Source organism: Panthera onca, chromosome X (genome assembly GCF_046562875.1).
Source record: "Panthera onca isolate mPanOnc1 chromosome X, mPanOnc1 haplotype 2, whole genome shotgun sequence".
In the NCBI taxonomy this organism is placed as follows: domain Eukaryota; kingdom Metazoa; phylum Chordata; class Mammalia; order Carnivora; family Felidae; genus Panthera; species Panthera onca.
The window spans coordinates 42,010,054-42,031,728 of record NC_138357.1 but is presented as its reverse complement, the minus strand read 5'-3'; the positions used below and the strand labels follow the sequence as shown (position 1 = coordinate 42,031,728).

The following is a 21,675-nucleotide window of genomic DNA, read 5'->3' as shown; positions in this document are numbered from 1 at the left end:
GACAGCTTTCTCTAATCCTCTTCTCAAAGTCCCCTATTTTTTTTTTTAACTAAACACCTTTTCATTTTATATAAAATAGAGTAAAAAAGGAAAATGATGCCAGAACTGGGATAAGAGTAGTGAAAATTTATTATCCTCAAAAGACTGTATGTAGGACAGTACATATAGTTTCCTGTTTTTAATAAAATGTGTAGCAGATATGAAGCCACTTAAGGCAGAAATCCTAGATGTTTAAATAAACCTACTGTCTATGGAATCTATTTGAATCTCCTGCAATCACCTCAAACACATCATGCTGAAAGATCACAAGCCAAGGTCTAATACCTCTAACATTTAAAAAGGATATGGGGAGGCAGTGACAAAGATGATATAAGAAAGACATTAAATAGTTTTTAATATCTAATATTTGAATTTCACAAATCTTAACTACCTGGCTAATCACCAGAAATTCACGTTCCTTTCACTCAAAAAAACAACCAAATAAACAAAAAACAAAAACAGAAAAACTTGGCTCACAGACAGTGTCAAACTGATGTCACTTCTAAGCTTTCACTCTTAGGAGTCAAGTCTTAGTCAAAGATCTCCATTATAAAAGGAGGATCTCACATTTATAAAAGGCCATTTTCCTTACACTGGGGGCAGGTAGTTACCATACCCACTGAGCAGCCCTAGTGATCAAGAACCAATTGCCCTGAAATTAAGTTGCGGCTGCCATCCAAACAGCTGTCTCTTTTTCAAGCACTAAACCTAAAATTCCCATGGTTGCCAATAAATTAAAGTGTAACACTTAACTAATTCTATTACATTTTTTGTGTACAAATGAAAAAAGATTTGGGGAAATACTTTTCCCCCACTCTAAAATCTGCTACTGAGGCTTCAAGGAAAATGGCACCAAATGTCCTGATGTCTTCTTCCTCCATACTCCCAGGACACCCCTTGCCCTTTCATGTCTTTGCATATACTTCCCTCTGCTTAGAACGTCCCTGCCCTATTTGTCCACCTAACAAACCCAATTTCTCCTTCAGGTTTAAGCTCAGGTATAATCTGCTTTGTGAAGCCTTGCTTGACTCCTTTAGGCATATTTAAAGGCTCTTCCCATTTTGCATGTATCTCCCACTGAAGCAATTATTTTATAGGTATTTATGTTTCTTATCTGCATATATCTCATCCCATTTGTTCATAGGCATCAAGGATTTTTATCTTTCATTCCTATGTTCTAGTATCTGGCACCTAGGAAATACCTCATACTTGGTGAAGGAAAGAATGAACGATCCATCCCTCCCCAAAAGTTTTACAACAAACTATTAAATCCTGGCTTTATCAACTCCTTTTTTGTCTCCTAAAAATATCCTTGCTGCTTCAGCCTCAATGTCAAATTCCTTTTCGATTCATTTTTAGTCTTACCCATGAAGATGCTTCCATGAAAACACACATGTCCTTCCTGCTGCTTTCCTCTCAATCTGTTCGTTGGCTTCAAGAAAATCTTTTGGGGGCACCTGGAGGTCACGATCTCACGGTCATGAGATGGAGCCCTGCATGGGGCTCTGCACTGACAGGGTGGAGCCTGCTTGGTATTCTCTCTCTGCCCCTCCCCTGCACACTCTCTCTCACTCTCTCTCTCAAAATAAATAAATAAACAAACAAACAAATATTTTATCTCTAATCTTGGGAAAGTGACTGGAAAGAATTCTCAAGTTAACTTATCTGCCTGGTTTTCAGAGATGATTTTAGAGGTTTCAGAGAATAGAATCATACCTGAATAAACTATCAGAAACACCTCAGGTCGGGAGTGACTCACCGGTACTCCTTGGTGTACTCAAAGTCTTGTTTGTTGTAGGAAGGTTTTAAGAAATTGCACTCAATGACTCCAATCACTCCCACACCTTCTCCATGAGTTGGCTTAGAAGAAAAATATTAATTTCAACATTTACATTATTGTTGACTGCATGAGGCATTTCCTTTTGATTTTAAACAGCAATAGAAAGGTTACATAACATTCAAAGGCAAGGAAAGTACATCATCTAGAGAAATACTCAAAATGCACTTCAATAGACTGCAAAAAATTAAATCGAATTGGAACCTCTGATAAATTCTAAGGCAGGGATTTTCACATGATCCATAGATTCTCTGGGATTTTCCAGGGATTAATGGCCATCTCTGCTTCACCCACATTACTTCCATTTCCATCTGTTTTATATTATGGGATTGCCATAGGATTTCCTTTGAACAAAGAATGACAATGCTACAAAAAATCAAGGCTATATATTACGGCTCTAGAGAATGGAAACAAAACTTCATCTGAAAAAATGATTTTAAGGAGGCTATGTAAATACCACACTCTAGTCATATAAATAATTTATACATTAGGTAGGCTACCAAACAATTACTAAAGGGAGTCAGACTTGCAATGGTTATTAACTACAAGCTGATACAAGAGATTTTTGGATTTAAAAAGTCAGGGTGTAATTAGACTGGCATATAAATATGAGTTGTGCATATAAATATGAGTTGTACATATAAAGATGATATAATAATAAAAAGCAGCTTAGCTGTTAAGTAGCTACCCTGGATCTTACAGAACTTTGTCCTACTGCAGAATACAAAGTGGCTTCTCATTCTTTGTGGTTTAATAATCCTATCTGTACAATAGGAACAAATGGGATACTTATGGATATTACTACTTTAAATTGCCATTAAAACATTAAAGACAATGGTAATATTTGTATAGTTCAGTTCATAAAGTATTTTCACATGCTTTATCCCATTTATGTCTCTCAAGCCTTTAAGCTGTGGAGCAGGCAGAGCAGGTAAAATTATTTATTGTTGTTTCTATTTTACAGGGAAGGAAAATGAGCCTCAGAGAAATTAAACAATTTAGTGAAGCTTTTACAGCTATACAGCTTTTAAGTGGAAAAGCCAGAACTCAAATCCTGGTCCTCAAACACTAAATTTTATGCACCTTCTACTAGGCCTTGTTGTCTCCCCAAGAAAAAAGACAGAGCTACCTTAAAGCATTAATAAGCTGATACACATGCCAAAGTCACTGGTGTTCTAATTCTCTCTCTTCTCAACAGCTACCTAGAAAATGCATTCAGTAAAGTTCCTGGATTGATTAACATCTGTGAAGAATGAGAAGTAGAAGGGGCTTTTTAACACAAGACGGCACACCAGCTCACTGGTAACAGAGTTCCGGGATCAGATTTAACAGCCATTGTAAGATGGGAGTAAAAGCCTATAGTGAGTCTATGCCCTTTGCAAATTTTAATCCTTGTTCTCCTTGTTTTAGACTTCTATGACAAAGAAACATTAACCACTTACCTTCACCTGGCATCCCACCTTCTCAAAAGACTTTATGAGGCGGTTGTTATGATACATCATTACTCCAAACTGGTTATCACTCTTGCAAGAGAACCCAAAAGTTATTTTCACCTGCTTATTCTGAGAGGAAAATCATTAAGGAGACAAACACCAGGGGATCTGGCAGACAACTTTTTGCACTGTGTTACAGCAAAAAACAAACAAACAAACAAACAAACAAACAAAAAATCAAATACCATTGGATATAAATTGGTATAACATTTCCAGAGGACATTTAAAAAAAAATCTGTACCAACAGCTTTAAAAATACTCTTAATCTTTGACCAAGTCATTCTCTTTCCAAAAATTTACCCTAGAGAGACAGTCAGGAAAGCCCATAAAGGTTATGAGATTTATCAACTAGTTATGACAGAAAAACATAAATAATTTAAATGTTTGACACTAAGGAAATAACTAAATAAATGTTGGTATAGTCACATGGTCTATTATGCACCTCTTAAAATTATGTCCTTGAAAAATATTTGGTAACATTAGGAAATGTTAGAATATAATAATAAGCATTATCTAAAAACATGTATATATAAATATATGCATAGAAAAGAGTGTAAGAAAATACACCAAAATACCATCAGTGGTTTAAAAATTCATAAATAATCACAAAACATGTCTTAACCCTTGCTAGTTGCTCAGTTGGCCGCTAGGTAAGATAAGAGTTGTAGCTAGTACAACACAAATCCACACAATCATAGTTGATGCTTGAACAACACAGGTTTGAAACTGCACTGGTCCACTTACGCATGGATTTTTTTCAATAAATATATTGGAAATATTTCTGGAGGTTTGTGATGATTTTTAAAAACTCAGACAAAAAATGAGAAGTACCAAGACACAAAAAAGAAAAAGTTAGGTACTACTGTAAGAATGCAATATATAGTATCATACAAAATATGTAAACTGTGTATGTTATCGGTAAGGCCTCCCATCAACAGAAGGCCACTGGTGATTAGGTTTTGGGGGAGTCAAAAGTTATACTCAGACTTTCAACTGTGAAGGGGGTAAGTGTCCCTAACCCCCACACTGTTTAAGAGTCAACTGTATAAGCAATAAAGTAAGTCCTGATAATCACACAAAATACAATGAAAGCAAAAGCATGAAGAACAAAATCACTTTTAAAGGTAAAGGGCAACGAATAGTCCTGTTGTAACATATTTCATGGGAAGAAGTGAAAAAGCTTGGATAGATGAAATAAAGTGGACTAAATATGACACATAAAAAATGAACAATGATGTGTTTTTAGCAATTCTATTTGATTTAAAAAACCAAGATAAGAGAGTGAGAAAGACAAAGGGGAGACAGAGAAACTGAAATTTTCCTAAAAACAAATACTGAGAAATCTTCATGTCAAAATGAGTTAACTTAAAATTTACTTTTGTTACCAATTAAAAAAATGATCTCTAGGGGTGCCTGGGTGGCTCAGTTGGTTAAGTATCCGACTTGGTTTTGGCTCAGGTCATGATCTCACAGTTCATGAGTTGGAGCCCCATGCAAGACTGTGTTCTGTCATCTCAGAGCCTGGAGCCTGCTTCCAATTCTGTGTCTCCCTTTTTCTCTCTGCCCCTCTCCCACTCCCACTCTGCCTCTCCCTCTCTCTCTCAAAAATAAATATGAAAAAAATTAAATAAGTATTTCTTATGAAAAAAGAGATTTCCAGAATCTCCAAAATCTCAGGATGCTATATGATTTTAATAATTCCCAGGTGGTCTCTGATAAAACTGGTACATAGATTGGCATTTAAGAAATACCTTCTAAAAATAAAAAAGATCACCTTCTTAAAGAATATACCGTAAAAGGATTAGTATTATAACACACATTTTTTTTAATTAGAAAAGGAAAGGCTTTTATTCTTCTATGCCAACTTGGGAATCTAATCCTGAAATGAAGAGGTCAACTTCATGCAGCTGTAAGGATACTGTGAAAGTAGGTTTATACAAATCATATCCTACATTGGCCAGGCTCTTGGCAATCATCTGGGTAGTCACCTTCTTTTGACGCAGAAAAATTTTCATTCGTGGCTTCATATACAGAATACCACAAAATGCCTATGGAACAGTGAAGGGAAAATTATTATGACATTGCCAATTCTACTGACACCCTCATAAAACACTGCTAGTAACTGAGGTCTATTCTGGGTAAAGAGTTGGCTTAGTTTCTATATCTTGTTTATGTCAACCACCACACTAAAGTGCTATTGACTCTATTAGCTAAATTCAGTGGAGACAGGGATAAAGGAATCCTAGCACAGGGCTAAGAGACAGTCATCTTAACTAAAGTGAGGGCTTGTCCTATAATGTTTTCATGGTTACAAGAAATCTTACCTCTCATTGTTGAAGAAAAACCACCCTCACTCACCCGTAAAGAATACTCTGTTTCTGGCAGCTCACAGGTAACACCACCAGTCTCTTTTTCATCTGTGCCAAAGTCTGATACCAGGATGTCATACTGATCTGTATCAAAGTCCAACTCAGACTTTCCATCTTTATTTCTGGGTAAAAGAGACAAGTACCAATCTAACAAATACTGGCTCCAAAGGACAAAAATGCACTAGGAACCCAAGAGAAAAGAAACAATATGAGCCAAAACTCAGATACCTATTTCTTTCCCTGGCTACCAGTGCAAGGGAACTACAAATTACTTGGTTTGAAGATCACACAATTTTGAGACATATTCCCAGTTTAAACAAATTCACTATATTTCATAGAAGTGGTGATGCCAAGTACAGAAGAAAAGAAAAAAAAAAGGGAAGGTGGGAATGTCTGTGATCTGATAAATCAACTGGATGTCAGCTACCCTCACGGTGGGATCTTAAAATAGATCACAACTTTCTGGGTATTGCTGGGTAGGTCATTCAACGGCATCTTCCCCAACCGTGTTAATAGATGAATGAATCAAAACCCGCTTCTTCTAATTTCAGCAATAGTATAAGGAATAATGAAATACCAAGATTTCCCAGATCTAATCCTATTTCTTAGAGGAGGAAAAAGGTTGCTATAGCAACAGCATGTATCTGCTAGTCCTCTAGAATATCATTTATGGAATTATCACTTAAATATAACAGTATTCATATTCCTTTCATAAAGATCTTTCTTCTTCTCATAATCCTTTTTGGGCTACTTAACTTTGATCCATTCCAAGACCCTGGACTGTACCACTAATAACTAGCAGGATAAAAAGGCAAGACCTATTTTTGTTCCTGGAAAAAACTCAAAACATATGATGGGTTATAGAGAAAACATCTTTATCAGAACAATAGTTCCCAAAGTTTGTTCAGTGGAACAGTAGTTCCCCCAAATACTCTTAAATAAGAAATAAAGTAGTAAGGGTTATATGACTGAATAAAATTGAGGAACAACTCCTGGTTCTCAGAGCCACCTCAGGCTCTAGCGATACCTCCCCCTCATACTTCAGGCTCCACAAGCTCAGAGCCGATGTGCTAAAACTGTAGCTCCTTCTTCAGGGCTGTACCAGAGCCATTATGGTATGTACTAAAGCCCACCTCACTGTAATAGTATATTCTGGATTTTCCAAGGATATTCCTGATCCTTGCTACCTCACCCCACTATAACACATACTCTGAGGAAGTTCCCTGTCCTCCCTGCCTCTCACCATTCATGGAAAAGAAGTCTGGGGGCGCCTGGGTGGCTCAGTTGGTTAAATGTCCCACTTTGGCTCAGGTCATGATCTCATACTTTGTGAGTTCAGGCCCCACGTCGGGCTCTGTGCTGAATGGCTCAGAGCCTGGAGCCTGCTTCAGATTCTGTCTCTCCCTCTTTCTCTACTTCTCCCCCACTCACCCCCTGTCTCTCTCTCAAAAATAAACATTAGAAAAATTTTTTTTAAAAAAAGGAAGAGGTCTGGAGAAACTTTTTTTTTTAATTGGGAAATACCACATACTACATTGCTCTCTTAAACATTTTCAATGCAGACTGAAATAACATTAGCATATTAAAGCCTCTGAGAAGTCGATCAATAAAGCAACATGGTAAACTTTGTGTAAGCCAGTTTTCCCCACAGTTACTTGACCATAGAATCTTTTATTCACATAACACCTAATACCATATAACTGAGAAACAATGTACAAAGAAACAAGTCTCCTTAATATGTTTAAATCATTAAAACACCTCAGGAAAATGATCCTTTATAATATAAATGTCATTACTAAAGGTTTTTCCAGTAGGATGCAGAAGATCTAAATTACCAATCTTTTTTCTTTTTAATTGAAAGCAGTCTATATAAACCATGATAGTTTTTATACAGTTTTACCCAGCTAAGAAATGAGGCAAAAGACTTGACCTAAGGAGAAAAATAAGAATGAATACATCTGATAGCCTGTTCTATTAGATACCAGTATCATATCCATTTTATATAAAAGGCTTCTAGATTTTTGTGGACACTTAAATGTATTACACTTGACATGACCAGATTAAACAGATGGTGACGTATCCTAGAGCATTTCTAGATGGTTTTATTAGCTCTGAACACATGACCTAAAGCTAAATTGACATTATAGGTCCAATTTACCTGCTTCAAAGATTTTCATACTTCTAATCCAGCTACTCTGAAAGCACAAATAAGAGGTCATCATTTTTAAAGATCATGTTGTGCTTTTCTAACTTTTCGTTCTCATACTTAATTTCAATTGTCAAATATGTAAAGTAACTATCATTATCCTATCTCAAAACAATGCCCATGAATATAAAACAATTATAATGGATCCTCCAGATCTTGGAATAATGCTGAACTGTCTTGATTATTTGTGGCAATAGCCTCAAGATATGCAGGTCTCCACTTTACCAAGCTCCACATTTTACCAGTAAAAACCACTATTACAAATGTCCAAGGAAGCAAATGCAAAATATGCAATGACATGCAAATGTATGTCAAAATTTATCTACTCTGCTTCTCTAAAGAAGACTTCTTAAAACGTGCTTCATCATACTACCTGTGCTTATTTGAATCTATCATCCTAGAAATACTATACCTGCGGATGTTCCAAATGAGAACACGAGTGCCTTTTTTGCCTGGGATGGCATCAAACTGGGACAGCAGGTCATTTTCACTGTTGAAAATGGAATAGTTCAAGATGGCTTCTAGGCTAGGCAAGGAATCCTCGGTGATAATCATTTTTTGTAAAACCAAATATAGTCAAAGAAAAATTAATATCTTAAAAATATCTTTTTTTTTAAATTGGGAAATACCACATACTCTATTAGCTCTGTCAAACATTTTCAATGCAGATTGAAATAACATTAGCGTATTAAAGCCTCTTTATAATAGAAATGTCATTAGAGGTTATCAATTCGGGAGATCTGCCTTTGGGGTTGCATGTTTAGACAAAACATGGACATACAGAGGGAAAGCATGAAAAGCACAGGCATTACTGCTACAGAAGGAAGGAAAGGGGGAACATGGAGAAAGGTTGTAGAGACAAACACCCAATCAGTTACCCCTGCAGACTGCACCTTCAAAGGTACAATGTAAACAAAGACTATTTAAGAAACATGAAAGGCTGAATTTTTAGACTCTCTGGGAATAAGAAATTCAAACTTCACTGCTATACTGCTTGGATCAAAACAAACTGTTGTCTAATAAAAAAAAAACAGCTTATCTAGATGTAGGGAAATGAGCCATTCTGCAATCAGATAAGCTAATAGTTTCTAGGAGTATGATGCAAATATAGCTACCCTTAGGGGAAACAGAGAAGGCCCTGGGAACTTTACCAAGAGAGTGGTGGGGTGGGGGTGGGGGTGAGAGATTATTTAAATCAAATCTCAAAACAATGGAAATTTTAATACAATAAAAACATTTCTAACATTCTATCAACAGTACAATTATTTTAAAAGTACTTAATAGGGTGAAATTCCAGTTAAATTTAAGATACTTGAATATCTCTTTAAATATGAAAACTCTTGTGGGTGCCTGGGTGGCTCAGTCAGTTGAGCCTCCAAGCTTCCTAGTCTCCTACTATTGATTTCAGCTTGGGTCATGATCTCATGGTTCCTCTGGCCAGGGTGACAGTGCAGAGCCTGCTTGGGATTCTCTCTCTGTCCCTCCCGCGCGCATGTGTGTATGAGTGCGCGCGCACGCTCTCTAAATAAATAAATAAATAAATAAATAAATAACCATTAAAAAAAGAAATATGAAAAGTTTTGATAGCTGAAGAAAAGAGGTTTCTATCATTAACAGTCAGATCAGACTCGTTTTTAACTGACATTCTCCATTTCCAGAAAGGATATTGTTTTGATTGAATGGAACAATTGGTACAATAACTGCCTGTGCCTGGACACATTCCAGATAGGTCTGTGATAGGAGTCCAACAGTGAGAGTACCCCCATTCTTGGTGAAGACAAGAGCGTCCTTTCCTAGTCGCATGGAGCCTGACTTGAAACCATTACCAAAGATCCCGATGGGACACTGGCTCTTCTTTATTACTTTATCTGTAAAGCCAAAGCTGTAATTACACAAGAAAACAGAAATCAGAAAAAAAAAGAATTCAGAAAAGTAAAAAAACATCCTAAGATAGGTAACAGAATGGCTTGCAAGTTCAAAATACTTAGAAAAGTTCACTCCTGCTTTCTTCCTTTTGGTACTTGTGGGCAAAACTATTAAGTGGAAAACCTACGAAATTACTGTGAGGTAATAGCACTGATTCTCCTGTGTGGTTTGTGTGTACACAGACACCTCCACCACAGCGGAGTCACACTTTACAAATGTAAAGGTAACAGAGAGAACTGGAGAAGGCCATGGGCAGCTGCCTTTCTTGCCTAGATAAAGTGGTTCTGATTGCTAATAGTAAAGTTAAGGTAAGATCGAAAGGGGGTTATCTCAGAGTACCCCCTAGAGAGGGTAACAAAAGTAACAGATGGTGGCACTGGTCAGAAGTACTAGACTAGGCATCCCCTAACCTGGTTATATCACCCGCTAGAGATCTGTAAGTCAGAGGTTACATATCTTAACAATTTCAACTCTCCACCCAAAGGATAACTCTTCCAATTCTTACCCTCTGCTCCATCTGCTGGGACAGGTCATTGGAATGTGGCCAAGGGATAAAAATAGGTAGTTCTGCTGCTGAATATCAGCAAACAGCTGCGGTATAAAGTCTCTCTTGTTTTATTAAGGGCCTTTCACTGAGTCACCTCAACAATCTCTGAAGCCAGATTCTTTCCCTTTCTTATATTCTCCACTCAAAATACATGACAAAGTAACAGAAACAAAAAATTATTAAAGACATGAAACCCAGAAAATGACTATTGGCTTCTTCATATGCCTTCTCTCACCACAAATAAAACTAATTTTAAGGATTGCTCCTCTCCAGATACAATGTTGTACGCTACCATTCACTCAGCAAATATTTACTGAGTACCTACTACTATGTGCTGGGCATTGTACTGAGCACTGGAGACACAACTGTTAATTAAAAAGAAAGACATGACTCTTGCCTTCATGGTTTGCATTGTAAGGAAGGATTTCATATATTACAGATTAGATGTTTCTCCAACATCAATGGACACTCTATCTGCCATGGGTGAGCAGGCTGGCCTTGGCTCTTACTCTTTTGAGCAGGGTTGAGGTGCCTAGTTTCCACTTCCTGAAGGCTGTGGTTTGTGCTTACTCCTTAAGAAAGGGGACTACCTTTTAATTTTCTCTTTCAAAGTGTTAAACAATAATACCAACATGTCCTCCTAGCTTCATAAGAGGTTTATATATCCTACAAATAAATCTAACCACAGAAAAAGGTAACTTCTAGGGCAGCAGTTCCTTTGAAGACACCAAAAGATCATTGAGTTTCTGTAGTCATGGGCCTTAGTGTGCCAGGAAATAAAACGTATAGAAGCTGGTAAAATTCAGGCATCCTAATCCTCTTGGCTAAGAATGGCCTAGAAAAGATGGCATCATCAGGAGGATTAAATTACACATTGTCTGTGCAATGTATTTTAAGTTATAAAGTAGGGTTCAAACCTTAACTTTAACTCTAGAAGTCTTTCTGAGAACCGTCCCGTGCTATCCTCTACCTCAACTTCAGATCGAATGTCGTACCTAAAACTCAGGGCTCTGCATAAACAGTAATCTTACCTACCACATGGAGTGAATCTATATGGTTATCTGGACTTAAACCTCTAATGGACTTAACCTCTATCTGGACTTAAATATCTAATGCCACAAAAGCTTCAAATCGGTGGTTAAGAGAAAGTGGTGAAAACAGAGACTATATTAATCCCCTTAATTTCCCAGCCATTCCTGTGTCTTTTGCCATCTATCATCTCATTTTCCCTTTGTAAAGTATAAATCCTCCTCATGTTACTTAGTTTGGAGAGACCAAATGACTACCTAAGGTGAGAAGATAAGTAATAGCCCAAGGCTAGAACCAGACACGGAAAAGGATAAGAAAAATGAGAAACTCAGGATTTTGTTGTTGCCGTTGCTGTTTTGTTCCACTTAACCCATCCTATGTGTTCCATTATTCTATTTATATTCCCATGTTAGGTATTCGATTTAACTGAAAATTGCAGAATGACTGCCAGATACCAATCAAATAACTACCGAGTAGAAAAGCCCTCACAATGAAGAAAAGAACTGTAGGGCTGAATTTTATATCGTTTGGTGTAGCACACTGATTTTCCAGGTATCTCTTGGCTTAGGTGGCTTCCTTAAGTAAGTCCTGTTCTACCCTTTCGTGTGAGACAGCAGTGTTTACACACCAAGGGGGCTTGGATACCAGCTTTTTGAGTGGAATCCAGGAAGACAGCAGCTTGCTCCCGAGTTCCTTAAAATGTCAAGACTCTACAATCTGAAGAGAGAAATTCCAATTGAGACTCTGACCAATGAAACAAACCTCAGCAAATCCGTGGACATACAAAGGCAGGCACTGCTGTTTCCTAGACATACTGGTGATGTAGAATAGGTAAGAGAAAAGAATGGAAGGCTGCTAATAAGCTCATTATTATTCTTTGGCTGTTGTTTTAGAACAGACCTGCTAGGAAATGCACTTCTGAGCAGAGGTAGCAAATACCTTTAATCCATGGATCTGTGGCTGTTTTTAATCCTTGACCTTTGAAAGAGGTTTTCTACCTTGCTGAAAAAGGTAGCTGAACATACAGACTAGCTGGTTCACACTATCCCCAGAAGCTAAAGAGAATTCACTGTGGACTTTAAAGGAATTTAATGATAGGCTGTTCCTTCTTAATTTGATTTTCACTGGGATTCTGTATTTATGGGAGAAACTGTTGCTGCAGTTACAGAACTATTTTACTAGACTGGAAACAGGAAGGGTGACATGAAGAATTGAAAAACGTGAATAGGATTATTAAAAATGTCATACAGAGACCGAAGATGGCAGCTTAGGAGGACGCTGGGCTCACCGCGCATCCTGCTGATCACTTACATTCCACCTACACCTGCCTAACTAACCCAGAAAACCACCAGAAGACTAGCAGAACGTAGTCTCCGGAGCCAAGCACAGACGAGAGGCCCATGGAAGAGGGTAGGAAGGGTGGAGAGGCGGTGCACGCTCCATGGACTGGCGGGAGGGAGCCGGGGCGGAGGGGCGGCCCGCCGGCCAAGCAGAGACCCTGAGTCTGGCTCACAAAAGCGGAGGGGCCGGACGGAGTGTGTTCCGACAGCAAGCGGGATTTAGCATCTGGGAGGTCATAAGTTAACAGCTCTGCTCAGAAAGTGGGAAGGCTGGAGGACAAAGGGAGGGAGAGTTGCTGAGCCCCGGGACGACAGAGCTCAGTTTGGCGGGGAACAAAGGTGCTCGCCAGCACCATCTCCCTCGCCCATCCCCCAGCCAAAATCCCAAAGGGAACCAGTTCCTGCCAGGGAACTTGCTTGCTCCGCGCAAACACCCAACGCTGTGCTTCTGCGGAGCCAACCCTCTGGCAGCGGGTCTGACTCCCTCCCGCTGCCACAGGGCCCCTCCTGAAGTGGATCACTTAAGGAGAAGCGAGCTAAGCCTGCCACTCCTGCCCCCATGCACCTTGCCTACCCACCCCAGCTAATGCGCCAGATCCCCAGCTCCACAAGCCTGGCAGTGTGCAAGTAGCCCAGACAGCCACGCCACCCCACAGTGAATCCTGCCCCTAGGAGAGGGGAAGAGAAGGCACACACCAGTCTGACTGTGGCCCCAGTGGTGGGCCAGGGGCAGACGTCAGGTCTGACTGCGACTCCACCCACCAGCTCCAGTTATACACCACAGCACAGGGGAAGGGCCCTGCAGGTCTGCACCACTCCAGGGACTATCCAAAATGACCAAACGGAAGAATTCCCCTCAGAAGAATCTCCAGGAAATAACAACAGCCAATGAACTGATCAAAAAGGATTTAAATAATATAACAGAAAGTGAATTTACAATAATAGTCATAAAATTAATTGCTGGGCTTGAAAACAGTATAGAGGACAGCAGAGAAACTCTTGCTACAGAGATCAACGGACTAAGGAACAGTCAGGAGGAGCTGAAAAACGCTTTAAACAAAATGCAAAACAAAATGGAAATGACGACGGCTCAGATTGAAGAGGCAGAGGAGAGAATAGGTGAACTAGAAGATAAAGTTATGGAAAAAGAGGAAGCTGAGAGAAAGAGAGATAAAAAAAATCCAGGAGTATGAGGGGAAAGTTAGAGAACTAAGTGACACACTAAAAAGAAATAATATACGCATAATTGGTATCCCAGAGGAGGAAGAGAGAGGGAAAGGTGCTGAAGGGGTACTTGAAGAAATTATAGCTGAGAACTTCCCTGAACTGGGGAAGGAAAAAGGCATTGAAATCCAAGAGGCACAGAGAACTCCCTTCAGACGTAACTTGAATCGATCTGCACAACATATCATAGTCAAACTGGCAAAATACAAGGATAAAGAGAAAATTCTGAAAGCAGCAAGGGATAAACGTGCCTTAACTTATAAAGGGAGACCTACAAGACTCGTGACTGATCTCTCTTTTGAAACTTGGCAGGCCAGAAAGGATTGGCACGAGATCTTCAGTGTGCTAAACACAAAAAATATGCAGCCAAGAATCCTTTATCCAGCAAGTCTGTCATTTAGAATAGAAGGAGAGATAAAGGTCTTCCCAAACAAAAACTGAAGGAATTTGTCACCACTAAACCAGCCCTACAAGAGACCCTAAGGGGGATCCTGTGAGACAAAGTACCAGAGACATCGCTACAAGCATAAAACATACAGACATCACAATGACTCTAAACCCGTATCTTTCTGTAATAACACTGAATGTAAATGGATTAAATGCGACAACCAAAAGACATAGGGTATCAGAATGGATAAAAAAACAAGACCCATCTATTTGCTGTCTACAAGAGACTCATTTTAGATCTGAGGACACCTTTAGATTGAGAGTGAGGGGATGGAGAACTATTTATCATGCTACTGGAAGCCAAAAGAAAGCTGGAGGAGCCATACTTATATCAGACAAACTAGACTTTAAATCAAAGGCTGTAACAAGAGATGAAGAAGGGCATTATATAATAATTACAGGGTCTATCCATCAGGAAGAGCTAACAATTATAAATGTCTATGCGCCGAATACTGGAGCCCCCAAATATATAAAACAATTACTCACAAACATAAGAACCTTATTGATAAGAATGTGGTAATTGCAGGGGACTTTAACACTCCACTTACAGAAATGGATAGATCATCTAGACACACAGTCAATAAAGAAACAAGGGCCCTAAATGACACATTGGATCAGATGGACTTGACAGATATATTTAGAACTCTGCATCCCAAAGCAACAGAATATACTTTCTTCTCGAGTGCACATGGAACATTCTCCGAGATAGATCATATACTGGGTCACAAAACAGCCCTTCATAAGTTTACAAGAATTGAAATTATACCATGCATACTTTCATACTACAATGCCATGAAGCTTGAAATCAACCACAGGAAAAAGTCTGGAAAACCTCCAAAAGCATGGAGGTTAAAGAACACCCTACTAAAGAATGAGTGGGTCAACCAGGCAATTAGAGAAGAAATTAAAAAATATATGGAAACAAACGAAAATGAAAATACAACAATCCAAACGCTTTGGGACGCAGCGAAGGCAGTCCTGAGAGGAAAATACATTGCAATCCAGGCCTATCTCAAGAAACAAGAAAAATCCCAAATACAAAATCTAACAGCACACCTAAAGGAAATAGAAGCAGAACAGCAAAGCAGCCTAAACCCAGCAGAAGAAGAGAAATAATAAAGATCAGAGCAGAAATAAACAATATAGAATCTAAAAAAACTGTAGAGCAGATCAACAAAACCAAAAGTTGGTTTTTTGAAAAAATACACAAAATTGACAAACCTGTAGCCAGGCTTCTCAAAAAGAAAACGGAGATGACCCAAATAGATAAAATCATGAATGAAAATGGAATTATTACAACCAATCCTTCAGAAATATAAGCAATTATCAGGGAATACTATGAAAAATTATATGCCAACAAACTGGACAACCTGGAAGAAATGGACAAATTCCTAAACAACCACACTCTTCCAAAACTCAATCAGGAGGAAATAGAAAGCTTGAACAGACCCATAACCAGCGAAGAAATTGAATCGGTTATCAAAAATCTCCCAACAAATAAGAGTCCAGGACCAGATGGCTTCCCAGGGGAGTTCTACCAGACGTTTAAAGCAGAGATAATACCTATCCTTCTCAAGCTATTCCAAGAAATAGAAAGGGAAGGAAAACTTCCAGACTCATTCTATGAAGCCAGTATTACTTTGATTCCTAAACCAGACAGAGACCCAGTAAAAAAAGAGAACGACAGGCCAATATCCCTGATGAATATGGATGCAAAAATTCTCAATAAGATACTAGCAAATCGAATTCAACAGCATATAAAAAGAATGATTCACCATGATCAAGTGGGATTCATTCCTGGGATGCAGGGCTGGTTCAACATTCGCAAATCAATCAACGTGATACATCACATTAATAAAAGAAAAGAGAAGAACCATATGATCCTGTCAATCGATGCAGAAAAGGCCTTTGACAAAATCCAGCACCCTTTCTTAATAAAAACCCTTGAGAAAGTCGGGATAGAAGGAACATACTTAAAGATCATAAAAGCCATTTATGAAAAGCCCACAGCTAACATCATCCTCAATGGGGAAAAACTGAGAGCTTTTTCCCTGAGATCAGGAACATGACAGGGATGCCCACTCTCACCGCTGTTGTTTAACATAGTGCTGGAAGTTCTAGCATCAGCAATCAGACAAGAAAAGGAAATCAAAGGCATTCAAATTGGCAAAGATGAAGTCAAGCTTTCGCTTTTTACAGATGACATGATATTATACATGGAAAATCCGACAGACTCCACCAAAAGTATGCTAGAACTGATACATGAATTCAGCAAAGTTGCAGGATACAAAGTCAATGTACAGAAATCAGTTGCATTCTTATACACTAACAATGAAGCAACAGAAATACAAATAAAGAAACTGATCCCATTCACAATTGCACCAAGAAGCATAAAATACCTAGGAATAAATCTAACCAAAGATGTAAAAGATCTGTATGCTGAAAACTATAGAAAGCTTATGAAGGTAATTGAAGAAGATATAAAGAAATGGAAAGACATTCCCTGCTCATGGATTGGAAGAATAAATATTGTCAAAATGTCAATACTACCCAAAGCTATCTACACATTCAATGCAATCCCAATCAAAATTGCACCAGCATTCTTCTCGAAGCTAGAACAAGCAATTCTAAAATTCATATGGAACCACAAAAGGCCCCGAATAGCCAAAGTAATTTTGAAGAAGACCAAAGCAGGAGGCATCACAATCCCAGACTTTAGCCTCTACTACAAAGCTGTCATCATCAAGACAGCATGGCATTGGCACAAAAACAGACACATAGACCAATGGAATAGAATAGAAACCCCAGAACTAGACCCACAAACGTATGGCCAACTCATCTTTGACAAAGCAGGAAAGAACATCCAATGGAAAAAAGACAGTCTCTTTAACAAATGGTGCTGGGAGAACTGGACAGCAACATGCAGAAGGTTGAAACTAGACCACTTTCTCACACCATTCACAAAAATAAACTCAAAATGGATAAAGGACCTGAATGTGAGACAGGAAACCATCAAAACCCTAGAGGAGAAAGCAGGAAAAGACCTCTCTGACCTCAGCCGTAGCAATCTCTTACTCGACACATCCCCAAAGGCAAGGGAATTAAAAGCAAAAATGAACTACTGGGACCTTATGAAGATAAAAAGCTTCTGCACAGCAAAGGAAACAACCAACAAAACTAAAAGGCAACCAACGGAATGGGAAAAGATATTTGCAAATGACATATCGGACAAAGGGCTAGTATCCAAAATCTATGAAGAGCTCACCAAACTCCACACCCGAGAAACAAATAACCCAGTGAAGAAATGGGCAGAAAACATGAATAGACACTTCTCTAAAGAAGACATCCAGATGGCCAACAGGCACATGAAAAGATGCTCAACGTCGCTCCTCATCAGGGAAATACAAATCAAAACCACACTCAGATACCACCTCACACCAGTCAAAATGAACAAATCAGGAGACTATAGATGCTGGAGAGGATGTGGAGAAACGGGAACCCTCTTGCACTGTTGGTGGTAATGCAAACTGGTGCAGCCACTCTGGAAAACAGTGTGGAGGTTCCTCAGAAAATTAAAAATAGACCTACCCTATGACCCAGCAATAGCACTGCTAGGAATTTACCCAAGGGATACAGGAGTACTGATGCATAGGGGTACTTGTACCCCAATGTTTATAGCAGCACTCTCAACAATAGCCAAATTGTGGAAAGAGCCTAAATGTCCCATCAACTGATGAATGGATAAAGAAATTGTGGTTTATATACACAATGGAGTACTACATGGCAATGGAAAGAACGAAATATGGCCCTTTGTAGCAACGTGGATGGAACTGGAGAGTGTGATGCGAAGTGAAATAAGCCATACAGAGAAAGACAGATACCATATGTTTTCACTCTTAGGTGGATCCTGAGAAACTTAACAGAAACCCATGGGGGAGGGGAAGGAAAAAAAAAAAAGAGGTTAGAGTGGGAGAGAGCCAAAGCATAAGAGACTCTTAAAAACTGAGAACATGGGGCGCCTGGGTGGCTCAGTCGGTTGAGCCTCCGACTTCAGCTCAGGTCACGATCTCACGGTCTGTGAGTTCGAGCCCAGCGTCGGGCTCTGGACTGATGGCTCAGAGCCTGGAGCCTGCTTCCGATTCTGTGTCTCCCTCTCTCTCTCTGCCCCTCCCCCGTTCATGCTCTGTCTCTGTCTCAAAAATAAATAAACGTTAAAAAAAAAATTAAAAAAAAAAAACAAAAACTGAGAACAAACTGAGGGTTGTTGGGGGGGTGGGAGGGAGGGGAGGGTGGGTGATGGGTATTGAGGAGGGCACCTTTTGGGATGAGCACTGGGTGTTGTATGGAAACCAATGACAATAAATTTCATGTATTGAAAATAAAATAAAATAAAATAAAATAAAGGTTTAGTAGAATTCACCTGTGGAAAAAAAAATAAAAAAATAAAAATGTTATACAGGTCAAATAGAATTTCAGTGGGCTTGATCATTTTTGTAAAATTACTTCTATGATTATGCAAAAGTAATATGTCCCTAACCAAATCCAGAAAAATGAACATTCTTGAATAATTTCCAAAGCTACCTCTAAAGTTCAATTATTTATAATCAAATTGTGGTAAGTGGAATCCATGGCTAGGAGTTAGGATCAGACTACAAGAACTTGTAAATAAATGGGACCTCCTAGCTCATTCAAGTTTGTTTTAAGATATAATCACAAATAAAATCTGGTACATATACTATGCATTAATCCAGGACTCATTAAAATCCCCTAACATTAATTTTTTAAGTATGAAGAACAATTTCCCAGTTCAGATTAGTGGGAAACATATTTGGTGTGATAATGCCAAAAATTCTATCGTTAAGTAAGTTTCTGCCTGTTTTGCTGTTTTGTTCCTTGGGGAGGGAACAGTATCATGAATGGATGATACTCATCCTTCATATTTCAACTCAAATGCCATGTCTTCAGGATAGCCTTTTTTAATTCCCTAGACTAGGTTAGATCCCTCCATTATATATTCTCATAGAAACTGTATTCTTCCTTCACAGCACTTACCACTAGGTGAGATAACCTATTTAGTTGTATCACTAGTCAATTCTTTTCTAGCGTTCTCACTAGACTGTCAGTCAGCCCCTTGAGAGCAAGGATCACATCTAGAGTCTGGTTCACCACTTTATCTCCAGTGACTTTCACATAGGTGCTCAGTAAAAATTGGTTGAATGAATCTGGAACAAAAATTGTTGCAATTGCTTTGAAACCATCCTCTTCCCTTCTCTTGCCTTGTAACTATAAGCACCAACTTTCATAGATGTGGCTCCATAGACAAAATGGAAGGTGGTTAAGATTTGCTGGGTCCACTCTTCGACACCCATGTCACTAGGATAAAGTGTGGTGGGAAGGAGTTATTAAAAAAAATATGTGGGGGCACTTGGGTGGCTCAGTCAGTTAAGTGTCCAACTTTGGCTCAGGTCACAACCTCTCAGTTTATGAGTTTGAGCCCCGGGTGGAGCTCTGTGCTGACAGAGCCTGGAACCTGTTTCAGATTCTTTGTCTCCCTCTCTCTCTACCCCTCTCCCACTCACGTTCTGTCTCTCTTTCTCTCTCAAAAATAAACATAAAATTTTTTTTTAATTTTAAAAATGAAAAATTTTAAATAATTTAAAAAAAGAAAAAATGTGATTTTATGGGGCACCTGGGTGGCTTAGTCAGTTAAACATTTGACTATTGGTTTTGGCTCAGGTCATGATCTCATGGTTCATGGGTTTGAGCCCTGCAACAGGCTGCACAGCTGGCAGTGCAGAGCCTGCTTGGGATTCTCTTTCTTTTCCTCTCTCTCTGCCCCTCCCCCGCTCACACTGTTTCTGTCTCTCTCAAAATAAATAAATAAGCTTAAAAAAAGAAAATATGTGATTTTAGAAAAAAAGCAAATACATACATAATTAGAAATGTTTTGGTTCCATCCCATCTAACACTGTATTTTTCTTAATATAAAATATTAACTTTAGGAGATAAAAGTAATGCTAAAAATTAAAAGAGTGGGCCAACTCCACACCTTCACCAACATACTGGCCACATCTTTATCTCACTTCTAGCTTTCCTTGAATATTCTTCTAATTATAAGGGTCTGAGACACAAGGTACACAGACTGCTGAATGGTAAAACATAACATATTAACTGGTTAGTGCCCAAATTTCATTTTTTTTCGATGGATCAAAGGGATTTCCTATAAATAGAGTTACACAATTAGAATACCTTTAAAGAGAACTACAACAAAATGAACGTTTTCCATTTTTATAGTTCAGAACCCTTTCCCTCCTCCACAGAACCCCTCTTCCATTGTTACTTATGTTTCACACACTAGTTCAGGAAGCCACATGGAGAGTAATTAACCTCATCTGCTAAAAATGAAGAGAGAAGGAAGGAGTTGAGGAAACACTCATCTTTCACTAAGTGAAATGTGAAGTACAAACTCATTCTCAGCTATAAACCTTTTAAGGTAATTAAATGAATGGAGAGTGGCAACAGAAATCTCTATCACCAGCTTTAGCAGTCAGAAAAGGAAATTCCCTAATTTTGCAATTCTACTACAAAACCTCCTGAAGGTTATGTGTACCAACGCCTTCTAGTTATCTTTCATGGGGCTTGATTATACCCAGGCACGTTCATGGTTCGAATCTGCAAATCATCCCAACTCTAATACTTCTGATCTAAGAGTGAGTTCAGGTTAAAATAAGTTGGAGGAGGTCTCAGACCAGTGAAGGCCTTTTAGGTCTTTATTATTTGCTGTTCTCTGCCTGAACTCTCCTCCTTTACCCCCTGCTCCTTGACCTTGTTAATCTCTACTATTCTCCATAAACTGTAAGTTCTGTGACGGCAAGAATAGTGTCTACTTCATCACCAGTGCCCTGGCACATAACATATGCTCAATAAATATTTGTTGAATGAATAAAGGGAAACTAAAATACTTTAAAAAATTATTAAGCCTCAAATAGAGTTCATAAACTCAAGACAAGAGAAAAAGAATGAGGACATGTTTACCTGAGCATTCGGTGTAGTTTATGAGGTGTCATCCCACATCCATCATCAGTAAAGGTCAAACAAGATTTGTTCTTGACCTCCTCGACATCTATAAAGACCGTCCTGGCACATACATCTGGATCTACAGCATTATCTGCAAAAGGTAGAAATCTGTGATATTAGATCCCTTTTTCTAGTACTTCA

The 21,675-nt window shown here is 38.7% G+C and overlaps 1 protein-coding gene across 2 annotated transcripts in view; it reads right to left on the bottom strand.

Annotated features, from left to right (window-relative positions):
• Positions 1–21,675, bottom strand: part of MORC4 (MORC family CW-type zinc finger 4) — a 60,373-nt gene that overhangs the window by 31,848 nt on the left and 6,850 nt on the right. For both annotated transcript variants that reach the window (XM_081793559.1, XM_081793560.1), the window contains exons 3-9: positions 21,493–21,625; positions 9,612–9,826; positions 8,357–8,504; positions 5,728–5,860; positions 5,289–5,417; positions 3,319–3,438; positions 1,799–1,899 (exon numbers count right to left, since the gene is read on the bottom strand). In XM_081793559.1, the coding sequence (XP_081649685.1) occupies positions 1,799–1,899; positions 3,319–3,438; positions 5,289–5,417; positions 5,728–5,860; positions 8,357–8,504; positions 9,612–9,826; positions 21,493–21,625 (979 nt within the window). The remainder of the gene's footprint in view (positions 1–1,798; positions 1,900–3,318; positions 3,439–5,288; positions 5,418–5,727; positions 5,861–8,356; positions 8,505–9,611; positions 9,827–21,492; positions 21,626–21,675) is intronic.